The following is a 21,654-nucleotide window of genomic DNA, read 5'->3' as shown; positions in this document are numbered from 1 at the left end:
ATGATCTGTAATCTCAAATGAAAGCATACCTTGCGGCTTGTTTGAAGACTCAGAGCTAGCTTCTATACTTTTGAACGTCTCTATGCCAACCTGGTAGTGCAGATGTAATCACACTGCTTTAAGTTCTAAATATATGCCGTCAGGACTTGGCCCCAGATTAAATTAAAAAAAAAAAAAATGGAGGCCAGGCACAGAGCAAAATGTATTTACTACATTTAATACTAGATGGAAGATGGAACCCCAGCCTTCTGTAACCTAAACTAAAACAAAAATGAGTGGTCGTGAAGACCAGTGGCTGTAATGAATGTGTACAGATATTCTGAGATAAGTACTATAACAAGCAGAAAACCTTAGGAATGCTGCTGTGATATTTGACTCAGATCTGATATACAACATTCAGCCAGAAATAAATGCTTTGGTCAAAGCCAATAGTTTGGACCAGGGCACCCTTCAGAAACCAAATCAACCTCTATTTAAAGTGGTTGATTCGAGACCGACCTGAGATTTTAGCTACTGCCACCTGAAAACCCAAGACGAGACCCAGTGCTGAAAAAGAAAAGTAATGAAACAAAAACAAATGTATATTGTCTATACAAAGGTGAGACAGCGTTTAATATTCATCTTGGTCACCCTCAAAGCGCAGCACAGAGCCTTGCTCCTTAGGCCACACAGCTCCTTTAGGCTCGCTTGCATGCAGTTTGCAGACACACACAGCAAGGGCCCTCATTACTTGCCATTATCATGAACAGCCTTCTTATTTGCAAAGGTGGACAGGCCTGCTAAATGGTAATTACCTATAATGAAGCACACAAACATTTAGCAGGGTGTGAGTAGGGGGGTTAAAATAGCAAGAGTGAGGGTTTACTACCCAAGAATCAATCGAAAGTCCGATGATATACAAAGTGACGTTCACAAAGATGATGCTCACTATAGATATCAGGTGATAATCGGGTGAGGAAGGACTCTGCTCAATATATCGAGTGACTGAGGCCCTGCTTTTATACTCCATTTCCTTCAGAGACTACTATGGAAGTGTATACCCCCACAAACGTTGATGTTATTGGGAGAGGGGACATATGAACACCTTAATTCTAAAGTGGCTGGTTTATTCTGTGCACAACTCCCATCATCTGTGCCATACTGTCACAAGCAGTGCACTTTCTCCATGCATGAAAAGTCAGGTGCAGGCAGGTGTTCTCCGCTGAGAAGCAGCATGGGAATCCAATCCCAGAGATCAGGAGGGTTGTATGCTGCAAGTGCATGGTCTTCGCTTGCGTGAGCCAGCCAAAGACACATACCAAGGAGGAAGCCAGCATTGAGCACTGCATAAAATATTGTTGTGTATTGTACGTGTAGCAGAGACATGCTGCAGAATATGTAGAGTGCATAATTGCAGCACAGGGAGGATACAGAATAAGTAGGGTGCATATAGGGTTTGTTAAGTATATTTCATGCATCCATAAACTATATTTAGAGTAAACATACCTAAACATAGGTGGACTGACTTGGAGGAAGAGGAAGTAAGAGAACCAAGAAAAAGATAGATCAAGAGACATACCGATGAAGAGAGAGCTGGACAAACAGGCAGTCAAACAAATAGGCAGTAGGTGCAAAGACCATATGTTTGTGAAACATAGCAAAATAACACAGGAATTTTGGAAAAATTCCATAGTTGTTGTGAAGTGGCATCTGGCCATGATCAAAAGCCATGGTGTCTATCTAGTAAAGGCAAGGGGACATATAATATAACAAAACTATTGAAATTTGTGAAACACATAAGTTAAGAGATGTGGGGTGCATTCAAAGGCCCCAAACAGAAGTCCCTTTCACATGGACAGCAGGATTTTAAACCATGAAACAAAAACGGCTCAGCCTTTGGTTTTCTTTTCCAAGTAAAATTGAAGACCCATGTGGAAAAGAGGCCGACCTGTCATTACCAAACAAAAAGCAGCATTATAATTTACAAAAAAAGGAAAATCAAAGATCCCTTTCACATAGAAAACATGATTTTTAAACAGTGACACCAAATATGGCTGGCAGATGTGTGTGCAAATAAAAGCAGTTTAAATGTGGAAATGTATCACTGCTGAAAGAAAAATGTCAGGGAAAAGACATGATGTGCAGATTGACAAAAAGCAAGGTAAATTAGCTTTCACATACCAAACTCCAGCGGCATTTGAAAAGCCACTTTGTGTTCATAAAAGAAGTTACACCATGACAAACCCTTTTACTGGCTGTGGGAAACTTCACAAGGAAATCTCCCACTCCCAGTCTGGATGTCACATCTCCCATCTAATTAGCAACTGCAATAAAGTGTCCTGCTAAAGGTGTCAAAATTCAGTGTTCTCCAGACCTGCTGGCTCTGAAGGCATTGACTGCAAGAAAAGATCCCCTTGTCTACAGCATGACTAATATGTGTTAAAATGGGGGCAACAGCTTCAAAGAGCAAGCTTCCAACACAAATGAGACTGATAACAAACATCTCTGGCTGCTGGCTGACCCAGTGAAAAGAAATTGCCGGAAGGCAGGAGGGTGACCATTTGTCCCACATGAAGATTCATAATTAGTTTAAAAATACTCTTATCATTTAGCCCTTTTTCTCTGCAATCATGGGGTGGACTTTCTTCATCTATGTACCATGTTTTATGTCATTTCCAGGCGATTTTGGATATATAGAATTCATCCACCTATGACTGAGGGAACTGTACTGGCTATCTAAGATGTGTTTCTGGCTTATGTGAACATATTTCAAATGTGAGAGTTGGTGAGTGGGTGGAGAATAAAATTAGGGATATGGGTAATAACTTACATATTCATAACTGGTATGCTTTTGATGGAAACTGCAGAGTGGTGCCATATGGCTGTGCTACATGGTACGGACTTGTTGGTCGGCTTATCTAAATCCCCATGATTATCTGAATCATAAAATATATTTATTATGGCAGTTGCTAGTAAAATTATGAAGTTGTGATATAGAACTAGTTTTTGCCAAAAATGTGAAAGGAGAACAAATGGCGATTACAAATGGGAATTGCCATATGTTGCTCCAGACCCCTACACCAAACCTGACTTGGAGGCTGGGTTTGGGAGGAGAGAGAAGGGTAATTGTCCAATCCTAGTTGCAGGAATCATTGCAGGGTACTTCCCCAAGATTGTAAAATTGGTGGTGTCATCACTGCTATATAAGGGGGACTACACTAGGAGGAAGGACACACAGAAGCAAGCAGACAAGAGACCGATCATCAGGAAGGCGGCTGAAACTTACCATTTGTCAGCTGTAAGAAAACACCAGTGAAGATTGCTGAGAGTGCATCTGGGTGGAGCTGTCTGTTTCTAGGAAGGCCTCCAAACTGACTTGGTTCTATGGTGGAGAGCGGGAGGTGATCTTTGAGAGTGGAGTGACCAGAACCCTTCCCTATCTTTCCAGAGGGTCCTGGAATGCAACTGGCTTTCCTGAACTTAAAACAGAGGCTTTCTATGTAAGTAGAACTGAGCCCTGGGAAAACCAAATGGTGGGGGAGTCTGCTTGCCTTCAATCATTTTCCTTTATGTTGGGTGGAGTTGGCAAAACTGTATAGATCCTTAGCCTATTTAACTAAAAATATTAATTTAATTAATACCCCATTTGGCAGAACACTCAGAACACTACGGGGGAATTATGTTAAAATTCGAAATTGACAAAGCTAACTTCCCAGTGTGCACTGAAAACTACAGCCTATAATTTAATTGGGTAATTTGTCCTGCTGACCCCGACTTCTTTAAGGAAGAGGGGTGTCTCTGTTCTTAAACCCGTCCAACCTTTTAATCCAGCTTTGCCAACACAGGCCTTTCAGTGGAGGGAGTCTGAAATCCAAAATTCCCCAAATCCTTTCAGTTTTTCTGTCCGTCTTCCCCAACACAGACAAAATAGGGGAGGCTGAAAAACAAAGCGCTAAATCACCCTGTATTTATTTTAAACCAAAAGTGTGGACGAAATCAGAATTGCCATATGTATTTGTAACAATCTTGAAATCCTACTGCAAGCCTTTTAAGCCACAAGAAAATCAAAATTGCTCAACACTACATGATAATTAATTTCCACAATTGATCAGTGTAATTATTTCTTGAAGTGAAATTGGCAGAAAGTGAAGAATCGTGATTGGGATCTTTTCAACACACTTTTGTGATTAATTTATGCTGAGAGAAGTTGATTGTGTTGTGCCACAGATAAAGTGGTGTTTGTCATTTTCCTGCTAATTTCTATTACTTTTATTTTAATAAATACCAATATATTTCCGATACACTGGTCTGGTTCTTGGCTCATTGTTAGCTAAGAGGAGAGGGATCCAAGGGGTATGATATGTGTTTGAAATAGGGCTAAAGAACATAATCTGTTAAACAGTTTGTTCTGTAACCCCTTTAGTGGGGAGGGAAGGAACTCCATGTGCTAGGGTTGGCTTCTCAATAAACCATTACAGAGACATTTAAGTTGAAACATTTCAATGTAATAAAACCTTTGAAATTAGTTAAAGCAATTTTAAGGTGATTATTTAGCCGAACAAAACCCTTACGATTCAGCAAGTTTCGGAAGCTACACCACTTTTACAAGGATTCCCGTTATACATCCCATGATCAGACTGATGACATCACAGATGACATTCCTGATGGCATCACATATAACATCATTGATGCCATCCCTAGAAACTGGAGCACACAAATGACAGCTCTGCCTGTTGCGATATTGCATAGGCAGGACCTTCAGCCATGCTCTTGGACATGGTTGCCCAACTTCAAGCCTCAAGGGACGGAAACAGGTCTGAGTTTCAGATTACCCTTCATTGATATTCATGTGGTAAATTTGCAAACAACGATTCTAAATGTATGCCCATTTTTTCTCATCCTGGGATATCCTGATAACCCATCAGGATTCAGGCTCTCGGGGCCTGGAATTGGACAGCCTTGCTCTCGGACATGCCAAGCCACCCAAATGAACTACTGAGCCTGGAATTTCCTATCACATACCAAGAGCAATAGGGCACTGATGAAACAATGTCTGCCATTTGATTTCAAATATGATCTTAGATTGACAATGTTTCACAAGATTGTTGATTTCACTATCTCCCAGTAGCTTGAAGTTGATAATAACCACAAGCAGTAACACACCATCTGTTGCCTTGGTGCCAGGAAATTCTGGACCAGTAGGAGAACATTTTGCAGCAGTTCATGGACCATTTTCAATGACGTTGTACTGACCGACTAACACACCAGCGACATTTTCAGAAAGAGATCACATTTGAGTCTTTCCTTGCAAATGCCCGTGCAGATTCATGTTAAACTCAGGCAAATAAATTCCTACTTTCGATAATAATACGTCTTCTTGCAAAGCACTTAAAGTTGGACTCCTCCAGCTTCTACGAGCTGTATAAACATGTGGTATTATTCCATTTTTTTAAATGGGGCTGACTGTATTGGCCTCAGATGGATGAAAGGCAAAGTCGTCTCTCGCGTGGGTTTTAAAGTTGCTATTTAATGGCTGCCCTCTTCTCAGAGACCAGTGCCTAACTCATAAGCTATTCACGGAATGATATGGGTACGATGCAAATTATTTCTTCTCTAATGACACGAGTGGTACCTGTGTCTGACAAAGGGCTAATAATGTCATTTGGTTTTACTGTAAATAAACATCACTCTGAAATGTACTTCAAATGCCTGCACATGATTTACATAAAATACATTCCTTGACATCAAAGAATTAATGCTGACATCTAAGGAAAGAAATGCACGTGGAACTTCGGTTAATGACAAGGACGGTGAACAAAACTGCATAGAGATGTCAATTCAAAACAACACAATAAACTGTAAGGTAAACACTACCTCCCAAATTGCTGACTCCATCATTTCATTAACTGTAATTTTATGACGCATTTGCAGTTAATTTGAAGTGCCACAAAATGAAGGGCAGGGAAAACAGAAAGACAAGGAAGGCGGGAAGGAGCATCTCATTCACAGCTCTGGAACATTCAATTCAGAAATGCAAAGAGAGGAGGGGGGTAGTCAAGCAAAGTGCACACACATTAGTGCTCACAAGTGCCAGGCACTTGGAAAATATACAATAGTACTAGAACCAGGCTAAGAGTCTGCAAATGGTGGCTCCACGGATGCTTTGGCCTGCAGCTCCCATAATCCTGCACCATTGCGTATGGTGGTTGGGGCTGATTGGAGTTATTGTTCAAAACATCTGGTGAGCCAAAGGTTACAGATCCAAGTGCAGTACATATTTCAATGTTAGGAGCAAGTGCAAAAGTTAGGTTATGGGACAACCAATCCAGGGTTGTGCAGCAGAGTCACATCATGACTAACCACACAAACAAGATGAAGCAAGGGAGCCCCGTGCTTCATAGGACACTTATACTAATCAACACATTGAGATGTGCAAAGCAAAGCCTCACCTGCCCCAGGAGAAGAGGGCTCGAAGACGCTTGACGTGTCGCTGTAGGTGTTGGACGCCTGCTCAGACAGTTTTTTCTTCGAGCTCCCCTCCGACGACTTGTGCGACTTCTTCTTGTTTTTCACGAGAATTTTATACTGTAAGTCCATCGGGCTGGGAAGGGGGACTCCAGGTTCAAGCTTTGATGGGAAAAATACAGTGAAAATGCTGCGTCACATCCTCTGATTTTAGATGAGCCGTTTGCCGGCTGTAACTCAGCAGCAGGTCATGATCGGCTACAGGTTTCGCTTTTGCTGAATTATTCGTCCCATGGTGTTACATGAACAGGAGATTGGGGAGGATTCAGTCTAAACATATGGCAGTTTGGTTTATCTAGGGGAACCATAAGCAGTGCTTAGAATGTACCGTTGAAAGGATAACATATTCTGTATATCAGATGCAAGAGCTAAATTAGCCGTCGAGGATGAAAATCCCCTGCGATATTATAATCCTCATTTCCCTCACGGATCATGTTTAAAGGGCACTAACAGAACATATTCCAACGAATTATGAACTCAGCAGAATAATCAATGCAATTCTAACAGCATGGCCCTATTAAGAGTACATGCATACATGGCAGGCAGCGTTTACTCAATTTTCACAACTGAGAGCAAAAGGGTGTATATGCCACTATTTTACACTTCCCTTTTGAACTCTGGTGTGGAAATTAGGAAAATTGCACGGGAAGGACCTCCTTACATAAAAGTGTAAACGTTAACAGGTCAACACCGGGTAATCACACAGGAACTCATATATCTGAGCTCCAAAGAATCATTATCCTTGATGTGGATAACTGGATCTTCAAAACCTTTGCATACACATGGCTGGATTCCTAAAACTTGATTAAAGATTGATGATGACTGGTAGCTCTGAATTAACCATAACCATGGGCAATTGATCTGGCTACCTTTTCATTCCATTCTTTTCCGCTGGATGTTATATTACAAAAGGGCAGAAAACATAGAATTACATGTTGCTCCTACTCCAAAACAAGACTGGCAAGCCCTATATGTTCTGCACAGGGCGACAAGCAATCACAGGCAAGTGTCAGCCTTACTGTTCACCATCAGTGAGGTGTAGCCTGAGATCGTGGGCATATGTGGGCATGATTGTGACCATGAGGGAGTCTCGGGAGGATAGCTCAGGGGCAAAGCTATCGCCTTGGAAGCAAGATGACGCGGAGCAACACAGGTTCGATTTCCCGTTCTGCGTTTACAAACCTCTGGGTATTAAGCGTGATATAAATAACCAATTACAATTACAATGAGAGTAACTTTGCAAGGGGTGAATGAAATGCTTTAAAGTAAACAGACCACTGTCAGGCCATAAGCAAACAAACTTAATTTGAGAGTTGATGGCAGTCACCGGTATGTTTGGATCAGATCAGCTAGTCTGGTGCTCTAGGCAGCTTCCCGTTCCAACATATTTCAGCCTGATGTGCCATTACAGAAAGTGAACAAAAATGCAAATCCAGTTTGCTCCCACCCCAAAAGGCATAATCCGGCTCCATCTACTAGGATGCATTCCTTCTGCACAGAACCGCTGGCATCCTCACACATGGTTCAGCTTCATTGGAGACCATCCTTTAGGTGTGGCTTGAACAGCAAGCTGCAGAGCCAAGTCTGCCAAAATCCATGTCACTTACGGCAATGTTGCATCATTAAAAAGTGATGGATGGAATATTTGAATTAATCATAACACATTTCATGTGGTCTGCTGTAACAGAGTGGAAAAACTGTGCAAATCAGTCCTGGTACCACCCGTTTACATTGTTGTGTGTCTTAACAGTGGGGTGTCCTGGGATGTCTGCACATCGGCTATCTAGTTGCACTTCCCTGATGAAACACAAGAATGCGTGAAGAAGACCTAAATATATTTGGGGTTGACTGTGTAATGTGGACATGATCCCTTTGATGGCAGAATGGAGATGGTATCAAGGGCTGCCCAGCGGAGTGCTAGTTATTACCATGCAGGCAAAACCTTCCCTTATCACTACTTTCTTTTAGTGTATCTTCAAAATAATGGCTTACGTGTGCTTAATGTTTCGCAGTGCATGAGTAAGAACGTATTAACACATGCATTGCATACCTGTACCAAAGTGGATTCGTTGCTATACCCTTTAAATACCTTTGTTCCATGGCTGCACACAATTTTCCCACGGCTATGTTATAGACTTTACGCATGTGACAGAAATGGCTGCATTTCCCCACTCCATTGTTACTGTTTACACCCCAGTGCAAGGCTGTAAGTGCATTTCCTCACTCCTACTTCACCACTTCCTTCTATTTCATCAATTACATCTAAAACACTCAGGTGTAAGATCCCAACAGAACGATTTTTTAAAATCACATTTTTGCAGTTATTGGTTAAAAAAAATGCAGGGGGAGACCCCACAGGCCCCCACAATCCCCTCACTTTACTGTATACCCGGAACCCACATCCCTAAAACTGCATGAAAATTCAATGTAAAACATCTTTTTTTTTTTGTCACTCGTTGTTTTGTACCGTTAATAGTTGGGTGGATACGTGTGGGGAATTATTGACAAATATTTGCAAATACAAATGTGAGCGCTGACTTGGTGGGTGTACACCTACACGTGCCTTGCCCTCTCTTTGCCACTTCCTGAAACTGTCTTTGAAAGGCCCACACTCGCTGGTCTAGAAGTAATTTAAACATGCGTAAAAGGAATCATGATTAGGCCAGATACCAAAACATTGGAGCGCACTGCACAAATTCATCGGTTTTGAGCACCATGTTACCTTCTTTGTGAGTTACGTATACTTTACATATTTACCAGCTGTACACTTACATCGGCTAAAGCTTCGCCAATGGATCCCAAAGCGGCACCATAACGCGTGATGGCAGAAATCAGGTTTATAGTGATGTTGACAAAGTCAAATCAGAGAAAGTACTAGATTGCAGATGAATATCATATCAACAGCTACTGTATATGAAACAGTGGCAACCTGTGAAGGCAAATTAGACTTACTGGATATTTTTCCAGAGTGTCTGTCAGCAGGCCATCCCCGAATATCATTTTGCAATACTCCGCCATCTTGGCTTGCTGCTTCGGTCTATGGGGAAAAAAAAACGGGGTTGCATGAGGCAAGGTGGAAACCAAGATCCCTTCCTCATGTCTCCCAACATGGTGAACGCAATAACCTGATCTGATCACTCCCATCTTTCACAGCGTTTCACAATCATTGCTCTGGCAGTCTTCCTCCTCCGGCAACGCTCAATCGGCAGGCAACATGACAGGCGTAGCGCTGCACTGACGATGGTCATTCCAGGCCCTAACTAAAATTGCCAGCCAGAGTTCATCATCCACACATTAGTGCGACAGAATTATGAGTAGATATGTGAGCGTGATGGCTGCGAGGGGGGCCTTGGGTAGGTTAAAGAGTCGGCTCCACACAAAAACTGTATACAATATCTTAACATTGAAATTGGCCACCATTTTAAGCGAACTTTTGAACCGACAAAACTAGACATATGCAAGTAAGACATTATTTTATCCCCTCGGATATGTATCAATGTGTGGCATGTTTTTAGAAAAATTGCCAGAAGATGGGCACCTTTCAATTGTGTTCTGATGCTATATTGGCACACATTCTTGCTCCATTTTGGAGAAGTACTTTGAACATATCTACTTGAAGCAACCGTGGTTGCACCGTGAGTTTGAAGAATCAATGTTCAGTCTTTCAATTTAAGTTTTTGTAAAAGACTCCCTAGCCATCAGCCAGGAATATTAAGCATCACTCAGCTAAAGTATCTTTAGTGCACTGTGGGACAAAAGTAAGCCCTGGGTGCAGATGGGATTTCCTATTTTACACTACACAGATGTGCCATCGAGCTCGCAAAGCGTACGTGCTAGATGTTCGATTAGGACCGGAACATCGGAGGTTGATTAATGTTCTGGATGATGCCCCAAAAAATGGTCTACCTCTCTTGATGGAGTAGAGGTTGTTGTTGTGCAGCAGATCTCAGTCGTAAGCAGTACTTAACTGCTTAGTTGTAAAGGGTTTGGATTTCCCCTGCCTACATAAGACCTACGATGCCAGACATGTGTACATCAACATCATTGTATTCCCTGCTAGGGGAAAGCCAACACCTCAGCACAAATGTGTTCCATGGTTAAGGGATGCTGAACAATGGAGTGGTCGGGTATGCAGGCACTCACCGCCAGTAGGTGTAATTTGAGTGACGTTTTCTAAATTATGTTTGGGGAAGGACAGAATCTCATCTGGCAAGAGTGAGAAAGCCCTAGATGTTTTGATGTTTATCAATATAAAATGTTGTGGGTTATTCGGTTTCAGAAAATGCTAATTAGACCCTCTTTCATAAAACTACATGCCAAAATAACACTGCATACATGTGCCTTACTTGTACCAATCACCTGACATCTACATCTCCTGTTCTCCAGTGGCACAGGGCAAGTTTCAAGGCTCCATGTGCATCCCTGACAGCAGCTGTGACCCAAAGTCATTGCTGTCAGAGGTAGCATTTCAAATTTGGCACCTATGAACTAAAATGTAATATGTTGCGTTTTTCAGTCTAGAGTCCTGCTTATGGTATGGTGACTAAAAAGCACTCACAATTATTAAAGCCACACATATTTGATATTATTCAAGTGGCAAACGTGTGAGCCCAGGTCAGTGATGTCAATGACATGTATATTCATGGGTAGGCTGTCTGTTTCCCCTGCTCCCAATGAGACAATAACCAGGAAACTGTATTCCTTTGATTCAACGGAAGGACCGGTAACTCCTCCCTCAAGTCAAAGGACCTCCCACCAGGAAATGTCTAGGAAAACCTGCTTCTACTAGGGACTTGCATAACAAAGGCCAGCCTCACACCAGATTGCTGTGCTACAGAGGGCCTTTGAAGTCATCAGACATATGGAAGGGGCACATTTAGAATAGGCATAGGGGGAGGGTGGACCTCAGACGGGGTTCCACTATCTGGCTTTTCTGTTGGGACTCTTTCTCCTTCCTGCTCCTTCCATTTCCTGCAGGACAAGACACTTTGGGCATGATGTTATAAGGTAAGGGTTGCTTGTTGCAGAAACAGTGATTTTACGACTTTCAGCAGGCTTGTTTTTGTCCACTCCCCAGTGACAATTTGCCTTTATATGGAAGGGTTCTCCCATTCCTTCCTTAATTCATTTTGGACTTTCAAGAAGGCAAGACAAATAAACAAGACCAATATTGATAGTGCAGTCAATTCCAAAGTCCTCCAACAGTGAGGTGAAGAAAGAAAGCATGCAAAGTAGAGTGTTGTCCCCTAACCATCCCCGGGGAACAAAAGGGAGTGGGGGTAAGCTACTGTGGATCAAGGCCTGACCCTATGCCAGCTGCACTGGAATCAGACTGCCCACTGGGTTGTGAAGAACCCTCTGCAAGCCAAACTCACTGGAGTAGGAGTGCAGAACAAAAGAACATACCCTTTCCTGGAGCCCCTGAGTTGAGCCTCCCAGCAATCGGAAAAGCAAAGAACACCTAGAATCCAGTTTGCACAAACCACATTTGAACCACGTCCAATGCCCTTTAAGCTGACACAGGAACTGCACTGCTGCTCTTGGCACTTCACAAATTTGAAATACTTGCCTGCATTTTCAGACTGGCTTGACGTTGCTTTTCCCTAGTAGTGCTCTTCATTGTGTTGACTTAAAAAAAGGCTTACTGCTGCAGAAGCCCTCGACTCGCTGCTTCTTCAAGCCCCAGATTGAACCAACAGGACTTGGCCTCGACCCGACTCGAACAACTGTGTTCTTTTTTTACAGGCGTGTTTTAAATAGTTGTATGATTTTGTATTGGTTAATTAAAAGTAGTCTATGTTTTCATTTGTAAGAGGATTCAATTCAGCACTACAGCCAAGTTAACGCCTAGTCTAGAATACTGAATGAAAACCCTTATTGATATATCTTTAGGTCCAGTTCATGCGTCCTGGATGACTACCCTTGTATAACACCCCTCTCTTGGAATCCCCCTGACCCCACTGAGCCAAGAAGTAGTTCTGTTTTGCAAGTTTAAAAGGTTTATTTGATAAATTAAAATATATATATCACACTTTATAATAAATTAATAATTGAATATCACACTTAATCTGATATGGTAAATATTAACAACGGAGAATCTGGCACTAGCACACTTCTTTATAATGACTAATGAGTTGACCTGAAATGGATAAGGTAGCACACTGGTAAATAGGAACACAAGTATAATGTGGTAGAGGATGCTTTATGTAGCTCAGGTGGATGCAATATTCAATGAATGCAGTACAGAAAATACGCAATATGATTCAACCAGACAATGTAATCACTTTTCTCGGGCTATTCCCTCCCCCCCTCTTTATGCAATGCAAGGAAATGGAAGGAAAACACACAGTCCTCAGAAATGCAATCAACTGTAATTCAGTTCAATCCCAGCAAGCTTACAGAAAACAGATAGGAGTTTTGAAAACACAGGCAATGCTTGGATATGTGCTGGCAATGAATGAGAAATATGCTAAATTTGCTTTTAATTCCCTTATAGAGGTTCAGGGTGAGTGGTATCTAGTTAATATTAGTCCAGGCTCACACTAGCAATGATGCAGGGATAGTTAGCAGGTTAAACGAATTTCTGGCCAATGGAAAGCAAACAGCAGCAGTTTTTACATGTGAAGAAATTGCAAATCGCGGTAAAATTCACGGATGCGCCGAGCGCTATTACAAAGGAACCGCAAGGACTATCTCTACCGTTTTGGGGTCCTAGAAAAGCCTGGGATCTCAGCTTCCAAATGAAAGTTATTGCAAGTCTCTAGCCCAAACGGTTGCGGAGATATGAGTAATTTAGTAAAGGTCGTTTTTGGTTTTGTAAATTTTAAACGCACACTTTTTCAAAATGACAAGTGACAAATTTTTGCAGCTAGAATGACAGGTGACAGCTAGGAGGCAGTTCTACTTAGGTTAAATAGATTGAATTAGATGAATTTAAACTAAGAGATGTGTTCTGAGTTTTGCTAAGTACTCACAAGAGATTTTGAACAGGAAAGCGACTTGGTCACGGACTTCAGTCTGGTCAGGTCTTTCCGGGTTCTGCTCACAGCGCCTGGCCTCTGGAACTGCTCACAGGGGTCTGGTCTCTGCTAGGCACCGGTTCTTTGGGTCTCTCTGCTCTGGATAGATTGAAGTCTCTAGTTTGGCTTTCTGGAGTTTGATGGAGGTAAGTATGGATTTTTCCGGCAGAGCTTTCAGCGGCAGATGAAAAATGAATCTCTCTATGTGTCCTGACTCTCTGCTTTTATCTGTTTCTTGAGAATGGGTGTGTGTGTTGCATCACTAGACTTGCCCCTCTCAATCGTCATTGGTCAGCTTTCATTCGTCCCCTTGATTGGGGGAATGAAATGAAGTGTCATCATGATGAGGTCTGTTTATGATACAGAGAACCCACCCCTGTCAACTTTACACACAATCTATATCTGACCTAAAAACATATTTGCACAGGTACACATTTGTTTAAAATTACATATACATGGTGTGGCTGAATTTAGCCATGTCTATGTCCAAATCTGCTCATTCTCGGAGCTTGCATTCAAAGAGTGTACATAATTGACTTTTTAACTGCTTTTCCAATTTCCGACATGGACCCAACTTTACATACATGTGTGCAGGGGGTAGGGACATTAACTGATGAAGTTTCAGATTTTTAACATGCACACATTTAGAGTAATATCCACTTTTCCGCTAAAACCCCCCTGAACATACCACCGGTTCCTACCACGTCTTAAACTGTGGGCAGAAAAATCACAAGAATTATGGTATCATTTATAAAATTTTCACATGTCCGCTCTATGAATTATCCCCCTTTTTATAAAACCATATCCTTGCTGCAGGGGTGTGTCTTTTCAGGTCACATGGTACAGAAACCAGTCTTTCCAGTTTCTGCCAAGCCAGCTTGCTTCTCACAGGCAGTGCTCCTCCCAGCTTCTCCAGGAGGAAGCCACTTTTTACGACGTCTGTAATAAAAAACCTTTGCCTGAGTGGAGAGGGCTTTGTTCACTCTCTGGCAGAGCACAGGAAATTCAATTATCAGATAGATGGCATATCCTTAGCCTGGGCAGCAAAAGGAAGGTTGGCCTGGGAACACAGTGGTGACTCAAGTTTCACTGCTGATGGGTAGTTGCTAGGCAAAATCAAGTTCCTTAAGCCAGACCTTCAGCTAACTTTTTGTTGCTTTTAAAATAACTTGTAATTTTACACATGCAGCTAGAATGCTGATTCTAAGCGCAAAACTATGACATTTCAACAGTTACAAAGGCATGTGACACCAAACATAGGTCACTAATTTAATTTAACATTTTCGATTTTGGTGGTTTTAAATCCAGTTGCAGTTAGGCTTAAGCTGCTGACTCCATAGCATTTTTGTTATAAGCATTGTTTTTGGGCTCTTCATTTCCCAGATTTTGTAGGCACACAAAACTCCATTCTGCCAAATGTCTGCTGGTGATCAGTAAATATTTTGCACATGTTGCACTGTTAGAAATAGGCATTTTGACTTGCCTTCAGAAACACACAGAGTGGTTTTAAAACGCCGGCTTTTGGATAGTGGTGAGTACTGGTACTGCACTCATTTTTGGGATTTAAGAAATGAATTCCCCACACTTCTAGGTTGCATTTGGCAATCAGCATTGCCATTCCCAATGGTTTCAGACTACTGTGCGGGTAGTCCAATGGTGGTTTTAAAGCGCTTTGAAGCTAACCGGCGCTACTGTTTTTCCTTTGGCAACCCATTTCCCTCATGGCAACCCGGCCTTTCATTCTCGCACTGGTGGGTGGCAAGTGAGGCAACCATTTTGGTGGGCGCACAAACTGCGCAGCTTTCCTGGATTTCGGCGCACATGTGGGTTTTCCGCCATCTTGAATTTCCTAAGCCCACAGCACCAAATGTTGTAGCAGGATAGCTTAAACGTGGGTCAGGACACCCAACAAGTCCCCCCCACGCGACTGCACTTTGAATTTGAGTCGATGGGGAGTCGCGTGCACAAGGGTTTTGACCCATGCACCGGTCTGTCCGCATAATCTTCTTCCTCTTCTGTAGATGGCACAGTTCAGCATCTTCTTCTCCATCCGGTACTGATCGATCGGTTCTCCTCGCCGGTCCTGATGGGAGTATTGGGCGGTCCACTGGGCCCATTGGATCTCCGTTCCCGGTCTCCGGATCGTCCTTCTTGGTCATCCTTCATGGTTTCATCTCTCCTAGGATGATAAAGCAAAAGCGGCAATATCTACTCATAGGCGATTTTTTCCACCACTGTTGAGATAGTGGGGCAGCATATGCATTTTATCATAACGAAACATTACATTCTTATTTTGATAAAAAACAGTATAATTAAGAGACAGTTTCATGCAATCACAATATTTTAGAGACTAGATGTGGTATGTTTTATGATTGGAACTGAATTAGTCTGAGACAGTACCCGCCAGGATTCCAGAGGATTCCTCCAGTTGTTGCAGAGTGTGCCTGGGATGGCAACATTTCAACTGGTTTATGTGGACCCACTTGTCTTCCCCCTCTGCCGAACCACCTTTGGGGATGCGGATCTTGTAGGCCACAGGGGAGATCTTATCGACGATCTCAAAGGGTCCCTTCCATGTAGGCAAAAATTTGCGCTGCTTGGCCTGGTTCCTTTGGAAGTTGTATAGATAGACCCGGTCTCCCACCTGATATTCCTTCCTGGAAGTTTTCAGGTCATAATGGGTCTTCATGCTATCAGTCGATCTTTCTAGATTCCGCTGAGCATAAGCAAAAGCATGTTGGAGGTGTTTCCTTAAATTCTCTACATACTCATGAGTAGTGGAGGCATTTATCAGTGTCTGCTCTTGGGTCCTGTAGAGCAAATGCTGCGGAAGCACCATCTTGCGCCCAGTCATCAACTCAAATGGTGACATTTTGGTTGCAGATGAAGGGGTAGATCTGATGGCCATTAGGACCAGAGGTAATCGGATATCCCAACTTGGCCCAGAATCTGCCACAAACTTTTTTAAGATGCTCACAATTGTCCGGTTATATCTCTCTACTGCCCCAGAAGAAGCTGGTCTGTAAGCAATATGCAGCTTTCTCTTGACCCCCAGTATCTCCCACATCTTTGTCATTACTTCACTGGTGAAGTGGCTACCTCTGTCTGACTCAATCCTTTGAGGTAGACCAAAACGGGAAAAGATGTGGTTAATCATCAAGGCAGCTGCAGTTTCTGCCTTGCAGTTTGGGGCTGGGAGACATTCCACCCACTTGGTAAACAAGCATGTCACGGTCAACATGTACTTATTCCCCCTAGCCGAGCGAATCACAGGGCCTACAAAGTCGATTTGTAAATCTGACCATGGCAGTGTCATTCCCCTCTTTTGTAAAGGCGCCCGGTGTGTGAGGGATGATGGCTGAAATTGTGCACACACAAGGCAACCCTTCAGGTACTGGTCGAGGTCCTGCCCCATGTGTGGCCAGTATGCAACCTCTCTTAAGATTTCCAATGTTGTGTGAAACCCCCTATGACCGGCAGTGGCCGCATCATGGGCGTGACTTAACATCAGGCTTCGGAATGAGGTAGGAACCACCCACTGATCGTGGCCAGCTTTGGATTTCCTTACCAACAAACCGTCTTGGATCCGGAACATTTTTGGACATTTCATCAACACTCTTAGGTCCTCTTTCCCAATGTAATCGGTATCCGTCAGGGGAAAGTTCTCAGGGTCCTCAAGGTGCTGGTAAAATTTACCAATTATTGGATCCCCCTTCTGAGCAGTAATCAAATCAGCATCAGGGGTCTCCTTACTCCATTGTGCAATTGAAAGGTCGTTGTGAGCATTTGTCTGGGACCTAGTGATAGCAGTGACCTGGATTTCCCCCAACAGGGACTCAATCTCAATTAGATCCCCTTGGATGGCCCCGGTTTTGGCCAGCTGATCAGCTAAGTCATTTCCAGTTTTGTCTGGTCCCTCTACTTTGGAATGACCCTTGATCTTCTTCCAATAGATGGTCATCCCATTCGAGGTGACCAGATCATCAATGTTTTGGATCAACTTCCCATGTTTCAAGGGTTTGTTGTTAGCACATACCATGCCTCTGGTCTTCCAATTAACCAGGTGCTCCACGAACCCGTTCCGTACATAATCCGAATCTGTGATTATGACCAGTTCGTGGAGTTGATGCTGGACAGCAGTGAGGATGGCCTGATGCACAGCCATCAATTCTGCCACCTGACTACTTCGGGGACCAATTTTGTATCCAGCGGAGGGTTCTGGGGACTCATTCACCCATGCATTCCCTACGCCGGCCACCAGTTCTTTCTCCCCGTCGTTGTCAACATGGTAAGAGCATCCATCCACATAGACAGTGGGCATTCCCTCACACTTGTCCTCTTCAAAGACTTTGTGTGGGGAATTAAGGTATGCCTCCATGTTGTCCTTTATTTTTAGACTTTCGTCCTCGAGACAGTTTTCTCTGGCACAATCATGCAAGTCAGCCAGACCTTGCGCGAGGGGACTCTTCTTGTTTTGGCCATATCTGACCTCCACAGGAAAGCCTTGCATTGACAGAATCCAGGAAGTAATTCGGGAATTACTCACATTTCCGGCCCGGATTCTGTCACTTTGGAGATATTGCAGAGGCTGGTGTGGAGTCTCCACTATGATGTGTTCCCCCTGGATAAACGGGCGGTAATTCTTCAATGCCCACACCGTTGCCAGGAGTGCCTTCTCACAATCGTTGAATTTTTCCTCCACAGAGGATAAAGTTTTGCTCGCATAGGAGATTACTTTATTGACCTTGTCATGCTTTTGGTATAATACTGCCGTCAAGCACGTATTAGAGAACCCTGTCTCCAGGAAGAACTCCTTGTTTCTGACAGGGTAAGCTAGGCAAGGCGCTTGTGAGAGGCTTCTCTTGAGTTGTTTTACTGCCTCGGCTTGTTCTGGACCCCATTCCCACTTGACCCCCCCCTTCAGGAGATGAATCAGGGGTCTGGTGATCTCTGCATAGCCCTCAATGAACTTTCTGCTGTAATTAGTCAGTCCAAGGAGGCTCCTTAGTTCCCGCAGAGTTGTGGGGTCTTTCAGTTTCTGAAGTGCTTCCACTTTCTTTTCCTGGGGACAGAGACCCTGAGGAGTAATCTCATGGCCCAAGAAATTAACACGGGTTCTACACCACTGTGCTTTCTGAAAGGAAAGTTTTGCTCCGGCGGCCCTCAACTGTGTCAGAACATAACGGATCTCCGCTATGTGTTCCTCAACAGTTGAGCTTTTGATGAGGACATCATCTACATAAGCCAGGTTACCCCTTGTACCCAAGTCGGGCATGGCCTTGTGTAGAAAAATGTTGAATTCATTGCCGGAGTTGAGGTATCCGAAGGGAGTCCGGGTCCAGGTGTACTGCTGGCCCCCAAAGGTAAAAGCCAGCTTGTATTGGTCCTCCCTACTGACAGGCACAGTCCAGTATCCATTGGTCAGGTCTATTGCAGTGAATACCTGTGACCCCTGAATCTGGGCCAGCCCTTGGTCAATGTAGGGAAGAGGCCATCGGGAAGTGTGGACCCGTTTGTTGAGCTCCCTGAGGTCAGCGCAGAGTCTCCACTGGCCGTTTGGCTTCAATATTCCCAGCACCGGATTATTGAAGGTGCTGTGGACTGGACGGATTATTCCCCGGGACTCAAGGTTCTTAATTATTTCAGTAAGGGACTCCATTGATGCGAGAGGCAAGCGATATTGCTTCACAAACACTGGAGTCATGCCAGGGTCCGTGGGGATTGTTGTGGTGTGGATGTCGGTGCGACCACAGTCATATGAGTCTACCGCAAAGAGATCTTGGAAATCCAAGAAAACTTGTTTCAACTTTTGCTTTTGTTCCAGAGTCACACAGGCATCAGCTAGGTTGACTCTCTCTTCCACCATCTGCCTGAAGCCTGGAAAGACTTCTGGTTTGGCTATCTCCGCGGCCTCCTCCAGCTGGGTGGAGAAGTCCCTGGTCAGAGTGCTGATTTGGACCGGAGGCTTCAGGTGGGAAAGGCAGCCCTCATGGACCTGGAAAATCACCTCATCCCTCCTGAAGTCACAGGTCACATCTTCCTTACCATAGGGGCAGGAAGTGTACACCAGGAAGTTCCCCCCATGTCGGGTAAAAATCCTGTCTGGTGTTGCGTTGTCATCACTGTCACTGTCAAAACAGTCCTTGGGGATGGGTCCTAACAGTTCATTTACAAGATCAATGGAGAAATGTCGGTCATCAACCGCCATTCCAATAATGGTGCCTGCGGCTAGAGTAATACTCTTTAAGTCGCTGTTATCCACCTCTATTGGAATGGTGTCATGTTCTATGTTGACTAATGGAGTTGGGTTTACCCCCAACCCTTGCTGTTGGAAAGAAGCATTTAGATGTATGTAAGCATCAGGGTTTTTCAACTCTTGTCCCCTTTTGACTTTCACTTCCAGGGAGAATTGTCGGGTCCTTTCTGGGATGGTGACTTCCTCTTTTACCTGAATTTCAACTGCATAAGGTAGCAATTGAGCTGACCTAAATGCTTTTTCTGGATCATCAAAGCCCATGGGATTATCCGCTAATCGGGACCAAGCTTTGAGGTTTATTAGGTCCAAACTAATGGCAAAGCGATTGAGAATGTCACTGCCTAAGTAAAAGGCGGCAGGGACGTCTCGCACGACCCAACAATTGTGGACTATGCTCTTGTTGCCAATGGAGATTTTGAGCATACACCTGCTTGGCAGGAGATGTTTGGAATTAGGTGCTTCCAGGTCCATTTCCCACTTGTCTATCAGTTTGAAGGTGGGAATGGCTGGTTCTTTTGGGAGTTGGCGAAACATGGCTTCGCTGATGAAGCTCTTACCGTTGTTCACACACACTCGAGCGAGAACAGAGTCCTTCCCATCATTTAACTGAACAGGGATGAACAACTGCTCTCCAATTTGCTGAATATCAGCCAGGCTCTGAGCTGATTTCACATCTTTCTGGACTATAGGAGTGGGAGTTTCAGATTGTGGATTAGTATAGAATTTCAGAGTGTTTCCTTCCAGCGTGGAATACCACTTTAGACTGGAAGGAAGGTTGATTTTCAGAAATAGAGAGGACCCCCCATCACCAGTCTGTTGTCCTACTGCTATTACCGTCACGTCTGGAATTTGGTTGTTCTGGAAGTGAAATTCTACTTGGTCAGATTTTTGTTCAACCATGTGGCATGTGCCGTTTAAACTAACATGGTTGACACTCTGTTTTAATTTTATTGGTCGGCTAGTCTGGGTCCAGAGGATCTTGTTTACACAATCTATTAGGGGTGACAACCTTCTCAGGAGGTCATTCCCTAGTAAACAAGGGGTGCCCTCTGGGGTCACAACTATGACCGGGTGTTTCAACTTATGTCGCCCGATCTTAATGTCCAAGTCTGCAGTCCCCTCAACGGGAATTTCCTTCCCGTCAAAGTTCTGCAGTTGTCCAGGAAGAGAGGTGAGAGGAATTTGGTAATTCTCTCCCCTTCCTGCATTCAGTTCGTCAAAGGCCCTTCTGGACAGAAGGGTAGCTTGAGATCCAGTGTCCACCAGTGCCGAGATTGTACCCTGCCCCTGTACTTGTACCGGGGCATAATATCTTCCCTCCTTCTCCTCAAGGGGGCACAGATAATGTACATTTTTGGACAACTGGTGGGCTAACTTTCTGGTTTTGGACATCGCTAGCGAAGGGATTTGGGCAGAATCTTGTGGAGAGCCTTGGGAATCTGAAAGAAAAATTTTGCAACTGGAGATCAGAGCCATTGTGGGTTCCCCTGGCTCCGTTTCTGGGCCGCCCCCCCCTTTTTGGAGGCAGTCCCCAGGATGGGTTTGAACCAGGGGATTTTCTTGCTGTTGGTTCTGGGATGAGATGGTGGGCGGCGGTAGCTCAGTCTCCACATCTCCCCAGTCTGGATTTGCATCCCTAGGGACCCATTTTTCTTTGGGAGGAGTTCCCCCCTCTCTGAAGGAGAAGATCCTTTTCCCAGGATCCTCTGAGGATCCCTCTCCCTCAAATTGGAAGATCTGTACCTCCTCCTCAAACTGAGTCTGTTTGGGTCTTTTGTTTCTCCTACCCCCCCTCTGCTCCTTAGGAGGCAGACTTTCAGGGGCAAGAGATTTTGTTTCCGGTTCCTGGGTTTCCAGGGGCTGTTTACAAGTGAG

The 21,654-nt window shown here is 43.9% G+C and overlaps 1 protein-coding gene across 11 annotated transcripts in view; it reads right to left on the bottom strand.

The window, feature by feature from the left end:
• Positions 1-21,654, bottom strand: part of PLCB1 (phospholipase C beta 1) — a 3,004,223-nt gene that overhangs the window by 907,371 nt on the left and 2,075,198 nt on the right. For all 11 annotated transcript variants that reach the window (XM_069608284.1, XM_069608285.1, XM_069608286.1 and 8 more), the window contains 2 exons: positions 9,457-9,541; positions 6,429-6,606 (listed from right to left, as the gene is read on the bottom strand). In XM_069608284.1, the coding sequence (XP_069464385.1) occupies positions 6,429-6,606; positions 9,457-9,541 (263 nt within the window). The remainder of the gene's footprint in view (positions 1-6,428; positions 6,607-9,456; positions 9,542-21,654) is intronic.

This window comes from Ambystoma mexicanum, chromosome 4q, assembly GCF_040938575.1.
Source record: "Ambystoma mexicanum isolate Mex_15411 chromosome 4q, UKY_AmexF1_1, whole genome shotgun sequence".
Lineage (NCBI taxonomy): Eukaryota > Metazoa > Chordata > Amphibia > Caudata > Ambystomatidae > Ambystoma > Ambystoma mexicanum.
Note: the sequence above shows the minus strand (reverse complement) of the source record. Positions and strands in the feature narration are given on the sequence as shown.